The sequence below is a fragment of the Miscanthus floridulus genome, chromosome 3 (genome assembly GCF_019320115.1).
Source record: "Miscanthus floridulus cultivar M001 chromosome 3, ASM1932011v1, whole genome shotgun sequence".
Classification (NCBI taxonomy): domain Eukaryota; kingdom Viridiplantae; phylum Streptophyta; class Magnoliopsida; order Poales; family Poaceae; genus Miscanthus; species Miscanthus floridulus.
Window position 1 is genome coordinate 145,633,562 of NC_089582.1, and position 9,063 is coordinate 145,642,624.

Below are 9,063 nucleotides of genomic sequence, written 5' to 3' on the forward strand. Positions count from 1 at the left end.
ACCATTGCAATATATGTAACATCCCCAATCTACTTTTACAACATCCATATAAAACACTTGCAACATATCTCAGAAACATCAGAAACCCTTAAAACATATGTTGGAAATAATAGCAATTTAGTGATGCATAAATTAATTCCAACAATGAGAAAAAGAACAACAGTATATATCAAAGGTGAATGATTTATCACTGGCACTACAATCTGAGGCAAATTCGAACTCTAGTTAGACCATCGACGGAGACCAGCGTAGAGGGAGGAAGACGTCGAGCGAGCAGTCGCGATGGCGCTTCCCAAAAACCTGATAGGCTTGGGGTGGGGAAGACGGCAGCAACGCAACGCACCTGCTAGGTTGAAGCGAAAAATCAGGTTGGACAAGCGCAGATACGTGTTTCTTTCTTTTTTTCTCTCCTCAATAGCTTCAACTAGACAGAGACAACTCAATCATTTAAGTTGGTCTCACTCCTTCTAGAGTAGCAATGTGGGGCTAAAGTCTCCCACCATACCATGCATGTGTGAGTGGGCCTTTGGGATGTTTTTGGGAATATTATTTGGGCTAGCCCAAATTTTTTAACAACGTACACACTTGTAACATGTGTTTTGAGCGCAACATTTTTTTCTTCTGCTCGGGAGAACGGAGGCTCGTCGGCCTGCCGGAGGCAGTGGCCCGACGACGGCGGCTCCACGACGCAGCGGGGAGGCAACGGCCGCACGAATGGGAGAGGGCAGCCGCGCCTCATGCCATCCTGCATCAGCGCGTCCTCGAGATCCAGCAGGTCGCCGAGGCCCACGGCGTCGAACGCTTAGAGGAGGAAGCGGCGGATGTACCCCCAACAGCAGGAGAAGGTGGAGCAGCTGCTTCGTGAGCACTAGCTCCGAGTAGCCCACCGAGAAACCCCATGTCGGCCGCGACCGGGGCAGTGCTTGTCCGGATTTGCTGGCTTCCCTTTGCGTGTTCCTGCCTCTTGGCTTGCGGCGGTGGTGGACATTCCCCACAAGCTCTGAGCGGATGGGAGAGGATAGCTGGATTGGCGTCGCAGCTCACCAGGGATCGTCCGGGCGGACGGACGTCCGCACCGCAGTATTATCCATTTTTTTTAAGGTGGCGGCAATCTAGAGTTAGGGACGCTAAGCTCCATTTGTATAGAGGAGTTGTACGACGATGGTCACTGCATGCTAATTAGCACAAAACATTGCCAAAGTTTGAGGAATCATTTCAGATAGAAAATCATGGAAAGACATGAGTACTTTAGGCAAAGGAACCGAAAGTTGACACCAGGAATCGTTGCGCTTATTAGGTTGCCTGGCTAAGGTCAACAAATTCCAAAATGCACCATTTAGCAATGCGTACTAGTAATTCATAGCCTTGAGCAAGGAATGGATCCTTGAACATAGCACTAACGGACGAATTAGTAATTTGCAAGGCAATTGATGTGGCCATATCGATATGTCGTGCACGGCAGGCTTAGGGAGCTCATTCTAGATTTCTCAGAGCTCTTTTCTTATTATGTTGTACAAAAGAGAAGCTCTGCCATTATTTCTGTGAGTTTGCTGTTCTTGTTTCTCTGTATTGTATATTTTGGCTGTCTTTTTTGGCACCCTCTTCTCTGTTAATTCAACCCGGACAGAGCTCCTGCATTCTGCAGGTCACAGCCGCAGCACAAGAAACTAACAGGCGGTTAACTGAACATTTAAATGTATATATAAATAAACATCAGTATTTGCTACAAAAGGCCCAGGCACAGTCGCACACAGAGAGAAACTGCTCTTGTTATTTCCCTTGGAAATATTTTTGAGTAAATTTCCCTTGGAAATATGTACAAGAGGCCCTTGGTAAGTGGCTTCAACACTATGTACAAGGATGACTCCTATTGCGGCTCAGGAGAAGAACTTACTATATCTCGACCCCGATCCTCTCCGCAACCTGCAATACAGTTACAAACAAATCAGCGAAAAATCACGCTTCAGAGAAATAGTGCAGATAACATGAAACAGTTGCAGGGAATCCAGAGCCGACTTATACAGTGTAACTGATTCTTGTTGAATTTCTGTAAATTAAACTTAGGGGGGTGTTTGGGAGGGCTCCTCCGGAGGAGTCAGAGCCGTTTTGGAGAAGCCACAGATTGTGGCTCCTCCAAAACGGCTCCGGCTCCTCTGTTTTTCATTGAAAAACGGCTCCTCCAGCAAAACGTTTGGCAGAGCTCCTCAAGAGGAGCCGGAGCCGGAGACGAGGAGGAGCCCTGCCAAACAGGGCCTAAGATTTGTGCTCTTTAAATTTTAGATCCAGCGCCATGGAAATCGATAAGAGTGTTCAACAAGATATTGGTTGGAATTCCACAGGAGTGTTGAGCAGCAGAAAAATATACCTCCTTGAAGGAGTAAACATCACTGCCCCAAAGCCAGGCATCGCAGCCTGCATCCCTTGCTCCCCATATGTCGTTCCTACGGTCATCACCAATATGCACAACTTCTTCAGGTTTCACTCCTAACAGCTCGCAGGCCTTCAAGAATATTGTAGGGTTTGGCTTTTCTGCTGCAACCTAAAAGATGAGCAGCATCCAAGGAACAGAGTTTAAGAGAAGATTAATAGGGAAATAGCAGCTAAAGTTTAGAAATAAGCACATAAATACAAGGCCAGAGCTTAATTAGTAAGCTTCATTAAACAAGCCAATCTAAGGAATATTCAGAGATGGAAACCAACCTCAGCAGATATAGCAACTGCATCAAACCAGCGGTCACATTTAAGGGCTTGTAAAAGTGGCCGAAGACGGGTGTCAAAGTTGGACACGACAGCTGTTTTGACACCAGCCCTCCTCAATGCCTCAAAAACACGTCCAGCATCTGGATCGCAGAGATGCCAAGCCTAGTAAACATATCACATTTCGTAAGCTTAGCAAATATATACCAAAAGAAGGTCAAAAACCATTTTGATTGCACACTGTATCTCACCTTTTCAGTTGTATAGTACTGATACAGTTCCTCAAAATACTGTAGATCTGAGCAGCCAGTAGATGAACTCACTATGTATTGCCAAAATGGCCTTCCATCATTGACATACCTGGAGAAACTCAGATGCATTAGGATTGGATTTCAGTTGCAGTCCAAGCAGCAGCATCATTTTCGAAAGTGGTTTGAAATCTGGAGGGCTGCAAGGCTCTCAGTCTCAGGCACACTTCTTTTTAGTAACATAACAAACCCAACAGTTCATTCTAGTACATAAGTGGGCAGGCAAGATGAGCTAGAAACAAATGAAATGAAAGAACCAGTACTACTTCGGACCACCACCCAGATGGCCAGATATGTTGAGAAAAATTAGTGGCGATAATTTTTGACCAAGATGTTTCACCTGATAGGTCTAAGAAAACAGCCTGGAAGTACTTTATTGTTATGTAGGAGTATGCTTGAAAAGCACACAAAACCAGATCAAGTTAGTTTTGTCAATTGTACAGTATTTGTCCAATAACGCCGAAACCATATAATAAACCTTCATCCTTGCAGTTGGCAGGAATCTAGGGATTAGTGTTCCTTCTTTATTTCTTTATTTATTTTTTAGCAGTGGCATAAATAAACCAGCAAAACTATGCTATTTGGGATAAATCCTGTTCTCGGAACTAGATCTGGAAGACTTGTGATGATATAATTCTCCCAGCTATTGACTTGTTCTTGCAAGGATGCCCAGTGTTATTACGTCACATTTGTTAGATTGATCTCCTGACCAATAAGCCCAACGGCCTATTGGGCCTTGGTCTCGCGCCCTGATCGGGGGCGCCCAACCCTACATGGTTGGTGGGCCCCCGTCGCACTGCGCTATATAAAGAGGTGGGGGCCGGCGGCTCAAAGTACGAGGTTCGCCGTGAGCCGCAAACCCCACCGACAAACCCTAGACCGATCTAAGAGGGCGCGCAGCCAGCGACGGGAAGCTCCGCTGATCCTCGCCGTCGTCACTGCTACGCCCGACCGCACTGCATCGACGTCCGTGCAACCTCTACTCCACCCGTCGCTGCCTGTGTGCTGCCTCCATCACCGAACCCGCGATGGCTAGCACAACCGCGACATCATTTGGAGGCTCAGGTTCATCACCAGCCCCTCTCTCCCCTATCTCCCTCTCGGTGTAGTGTTCTAGGTCTAAATGTGCATGTGTTTCATGGTTCTATGAGTTCATCCGCCTAGATCTACTCTAGTCGATCCACAGAATTTCAACAACATTGACTTACAGCTCAGTCTTATCTCTGTATAAATGTTCTCAATTTGCATCGCACCTGAGATTGATGGATTCAGATATATTTAGGTTTGCTCTATTTATAGGGATTCAACTTAATCTCTGCACATTGGATGCAAACCTTTTAGCTGGAGGTCAGTATATATATGTGTGGCATGTTAACCATACATGACAAAATTGCTTATACAGTACCAAAATTTCCCTAGCTTTCATGCAGGGAACCACTTTGAAGCTGATTGTTCCAAAAGACCCAAGCCTCTGAAGTGAACGATCGACAACTTCTAACCACTTTTATTACCATAGGTCCACAGCTCGATTCGATTGCACAAAAGCACGAGGCATGTGCCATACCAAGTTACCAACAAACATGTAACAGTGGGGTGCAATCAACTGAGGTCACATAATACACCAGTTCCACATGCTTATTTTTTTTCTCCCTCTAAAAAAAGTCATGCAAAATACAGCAAGTACCATGAACAGTCACAAGTTTAGTGGGGCTTACCTCAGACGTGATCTACCCCATGGCTGAGCATAAGCCCGCCGATACCGCATCAGAATCTCATCCTCTGAATAATCCACTCCGTACTTCTGGCCTATCGTTCTGTACACCTGAAACAGACGTTTAAAACAGCAGACATCAGAACACTACTTAAACCGCATCCGAAAAAGGAGGAGCCTGTTCTGCAATTCGTCGTTCAGGGGACGACACGAAACCATCTACAGAGGAGAGAACACTGACAGATCTCTCCATAGCACAGCCCGAGACCGCATATACAGAGGAGAGAAGCAACAGATCAGATCAAGTCCAATCACTCCGACGCAGAGCGCGCACAGCTGAGCCGAAATCAACTTGCATGCCGCAGCAATCGCTACCGATGATCAGAAATGGGATACAGAAACCACCGGACCACACATGCAGCATCAGGCAAGCAACCCACCGGGCAGAGGACGCGAACCGGAGGAGCGCGCGCGGCGGCGGCAATGGGAAGGAGGGAGGTGAGCGCGAGCGCGAGCGGAGCGGACCTGGGCCATGGGCTCGGTGGGGGCAAGCAGCGTGCCGGCGGCGTCGACGAGGATGGCCTTGTGCGTGATGTCGCCGTAGATGGCCCGCCGGTAGTCGTAGTACTCCCGCGCCCCCATAAGCTCCCACCTCGCGGCCCCCGGCCCCGCGGCCGCGGCCACCTCCGCCGCCGTCCCGAGCGGCCGCCTCTCGCCGCGGCCGCCCGCGGCGAGCGCCGGCTGCAGCCGGGCGGAGGCCGCCGCGCGCAGCCGCGCCACCGCCATTGCTTGCGAGGCGGCGAGATGAGAAGGAGGAGGAAGAGCGTCGCCGTGCCGTCCCCGCGCGTCGTGGGCGTGGGCTGTGGTGGTCCTCGGGGGAACTAGTGGTGGCGGTTTATAGGCGGCGAAGGCGTGGCGAGTGGTGACTCTGGCCTGAGGCCTGTGATGGAGAAGGTGGCTTTGCTGGCTGGGTTTTCAGGTGGTGTTTGGAATCATTTCGAATTCTCCAACATTATTGCATGATAAAACATGTTTAGTCAAAGGGAGAACCGTAGAAAACATGTTTGGTCCCGTTGGAGCATGATAAAAATCAGGCCAAAATGGACAGGATATATCATCAACAAGATTTGCAACGCTTTATTCGTGGATGAATGTTGGCAAACAAAATCCCCGTATATTTCTATCTTATATATCCGAATAGGTAGAGTGTTCCTATCAAGAGTTCACGACACACGTGTCTCTTTAGCGGTAGGGTGTTTAGTTTGAGAAAGAGTTAAATGCATCGGTGCTCCATTAACTTGTACCTAAGTTTCACTTAGGTCCATCAACTCTAAAAGTGGGTTTTTGGGTCCATCATCTTTGTTAGTGGCGCATTCCTAGCCCATACCGTTTTGTTCCAGTTTTTTAATCGACGTGGCATCTCGGGGACGCCGCACACACGCATGCATGTGCATGCATCTGGAGCTGGAACACCGTCGCGAACGCGTTCCGCTGAGGTTGAGCGACGCCTGTCAGCCTGTGTGGCCGCGGCAGCAGCTCGCCCGCGCCCACAGCGGCGGCGACGGCACCTCCTCGCACGCCTGCAGTGGCGGCTCGCCCGCGCGCCTGCTCGCGCACCCACGGTGACCATGGCCACTCCGCTGACCGCCTCTGCAACCACGATGACTGACCCGGCGGCGCCCTGTGTCCGGCCGCCGGCCTCGCCGACGCGCCGTCGTCCCTCCTCAGCTGGGACAGCACGGCGGTCCAGGACGCCCGTAGGTAGCCGGTCTCGTACTGCCGGATCTGGCCGCGGTGCCGCCGGAGCCAGTCGTCGCCGACGAGCTCGCGCAGCGGCGGGGACTCCCGCACCTTCTGCACCACGTAGTAGAGGTTGTTCATCAGGAAGATGTTCTGCAGCCCGGCGTCGTCGTACAGCCGGGACTTGTCGTCGATGTTGCGCAGCAGCAGCGTGAGCAGCCCGCGGATGCAGCGCGCGGACGGCGTCGAGGCCAGGGCGCCGTCGTCGGCGGTGGCGGCTCTGTCGTCGGGGCCGGCGTCGCCGAGGACCACGTCCAGGGTGCCGCGGCAGTCGGCGAGGAGGCAGCAGTAGTTGAGGACGTAGCGGGTCATGGGGTGGATCTCCCCGCCGTGGACGGGCTTCCGCGACGGTCGCCGTGGATGGCGTGGCTGAACTCCTCGATGGTGTGGCGCACGGTGGAGCCCAACTGCTGGACGGTGCTCGAGACCTCGCCCGGGAAGAATTCGCGCGCGGCGTCGTCGGCGAAGAGCGCCTCCAGCTCCGGCTGCACGTCGGCGAGCGCCTCGTACATGCCGAGCGTGCGGTATAGCTTCTCGGTGGCGCGCGGCGACACGGCAACCGCGTCCGCGAAGGCGAGCAGCTGCAGGACGCAGCCCCTGGTGATGTCGGCGAAGCACTCGTTGCCGAGGTCCTCGTCCGACGCGAAGACCTCGTCGCAGAGCCGGCGCTCGTCCGCGAGGAAGGTCCTGACCACGGCCCTCACGGCGTGGCTCCACCGCCGCATTCTCTGGTCGAGCGCCGACCACTCCATCCGGAGGACCTCCTCGATGGCGACGGCCTCGACGCCGAGGAGCGCCACGGACTCCGCGAGCGCGTCGCGGCGGGCGGCCACGTACACCTGCGCGAGCTCGGGCCCGTACCCGGCGCGCAGCATGCGGGCCGCGACGGCGCCCACGGAGGCCAAGGCGGTCGAGGACAGCGTGCCGTGGCGCGCGGACGCGTCGGGCGTCGCGTCGCCGAGGTCGTCCGACGACAGCGAGAGGCGCCGCAGAGAGGGGGAGGAAGAAGAGAGCAGGGAGCACGCTCTGGCCATCCTCCTCCACCGGCAACAAGAGTGGAAGTGCTCCAGGAACGTGCCCACGACGCCAACTTCAGCAACCGCCCTCCAAACTCCGGAGCCGAGCACGTGGCCTACAACTACCAGGACCTGGTGTTCGCGCCCTACGGCTCCAGGTGGCGCGCGCTGCGGAAGCTGTGCACGCTCCACCTCTTCTCCGCCAAGGCCCTGGACGACCTGCGCGGCGTCAGGGAGGGCGAGGTGGCGCTCATGGTGAGGGAGCTCGCCCGGCACCAGCACGCCCCCGTGGTGCTGGGCCAGGTGGCCAACGTCTGCGCAACCAACACGCTGGCCCGGGCGACGGTGGGGCGGCGCGTGTTCGCGTTCGACGGAGGGGAGGAAGCCAGGGAGTTCAAGGACATGGTGGTGGAGCTGATGCAGCTCGCCGGGGTCTTCAATGTCGGCGACTTCGTGCCGGCGCTGGCGTGGCTCGACCCGCAGGGCGTGGTCGGCAAGATGAAGCGGCTGCACCGCAGGTACGACGACATGATGAACGGGATCATCAGGGAGCGGAAGGCCGCCGGGGAAGGCAAGGACCTGCTCAGCGTGCTGCTGGCCAGGATGCGGGAGCAGCAGCCGCTCACGGACGGCGAGGACAGCAGGATCAACGAGACTGACATCAAAGCACTCCTCCTCGTCACGCCATGCAGGCTGGGCTGCTTGCTCAGCCGTTCCGCTCCCGCCATGCATGCATGCAGCGACACCGTGGACTCCCACGTCAGATTAAAAAGATAAATAAAGAGGTATGGACTAGAGATGCATCACTTCAAAAGTTTATGGACCTGAAAAGTCACTTTCGTAGTTGATGGACCTAAGTGAAACATGAGTAAAAGTTAATGGACCAACGATGCATTTAACTCTTTGAGAAATAAGATGTTTATATTAACTAATCGCTCGAAACTTTGTTTTTCTGAGTTTGTGAAATGGGATAGTTTAGCTCACCGTGATCACATTTCACCAAAATTATTAGGATGATGAGCTCGCCGAGCCACAGCGGGGGCGGCACCAGAAATGCGGCAGACGTTTTTCTGGCCAAGATTTTGACAGGTTGTGGTGTAGAAATTGAACTACGGCCCTGTGGGCACGACGTGGCACGCCACAGCTAACCAAACGGCCGCCAGACAAGTTATGCACACAAACTGTGGCCTGATTTGGCAACTTACGGTAACAAACCAAACATGCCCGTACTACGTACCACAGAACTATTCGTACATTTTTCTGAAATGTACTACTTAAGGTCGTTTTGTTGAACTAAACCTTAAATTAAGGTCGTATTTGACAGTCCTGCCGTTGAGACTCGGACGACGATATCAACCTTAAGTAGTGCTAACAAACTAACAAAGATCAAAGAAGCCGCAGCAACAAAGAAATAAACAAGGACGACGATATCAACCTGTCAACCAATGCAAGTATATTCGGCGACTCGGCGGTGTGACCAACGAGGAGGTAGGTTTAGGCGAAAGCAAGCATTAGGGGAATTGAACGAACT

At 53.0% G+C, this 9,063-nt stretch overlaps 1 protein-coding gene and 1 pseudogene across 3 annotated transcripts; both read right to left on the reverse strand.

Moving 5' to 3' along the window:
* Positions 1-1,065: 1,065 nt before the first annotated feature.
* LOC136542744 (uncharacterized) lies at positions 1,066-5,613 on the reverse strand. Of its 3 annotated transcripts, none has more exons than XM_066535319.1 (7): positions 5,242-5,605; positions 4,721-4,827; positions 2,949-3,057; positions 2,701-2,862; positions 2,366-2,539; positions 1,895-1,923; positions 1,066-1,175 (listed from the first exon to the last, which is right to left on the reverse strand). In XM_066535319.1, exons 1-7 carry the CDS (start codon positions 5,500-5,502, stop codon positions 1,166-1,168), a joined length of 852 nt encoding a protein of 283 aa, XP_066391416.1. In that variant the 5' UTR covers positions 5,503-5,605; the 3' UTR covers positions 1,066-1,165. The 3 variants fall into 3 exon arrangements, with proteins under 3 accessions (XP_066391416.1, XP_066391415.1, XP_066391418.1); XM_066535318.1 differs by lacking the exon at positions 1,066-1,175 and adding an exon at positions 1,366-1,667 and having other exon boundaries at positions 5,242-5,613; XM_066535321.1 differs by lacking the exon at positions 1,066-1,175 and adding an exon at positions 1,413-1,639.
* Positions 5,614-5,754: 141 nt separating this feature from the next.
* On the reverse strand, positions 5,755-8,415 carry LOC136542739 (uncharacterized; annotated as a pseudogene).
* Between the last annotated feature and the right edge of the window lie 648 nt (positions 8,416-9,063).

Excerpts from the sequence above, each read along its gene's own strand:
- LOC136542744 (XM_066535318.1), bottom strand. The coding sequence starts at position 5,502 with ATGGCGGTGGCGCGGCTGCGCGCGGCGGCCTCCGCCCGGCTGCAGCCG. Across the intron at positions 4,828-5,241 it reads CCACCGAGCCCATGGCCCAG|GTGTACAGAACGATAGGCCA; the intron begins GTCCGCTCCGCT and ends CGTCTGTTTCAG. Across the intron at positions 2,863-2,948 it reads AGTACTATACAACTGAAAAG|GCTTGGCATCTCTGCGATCC; the intron begins GTGAGATACAGT and ends TATGTTTACTAG.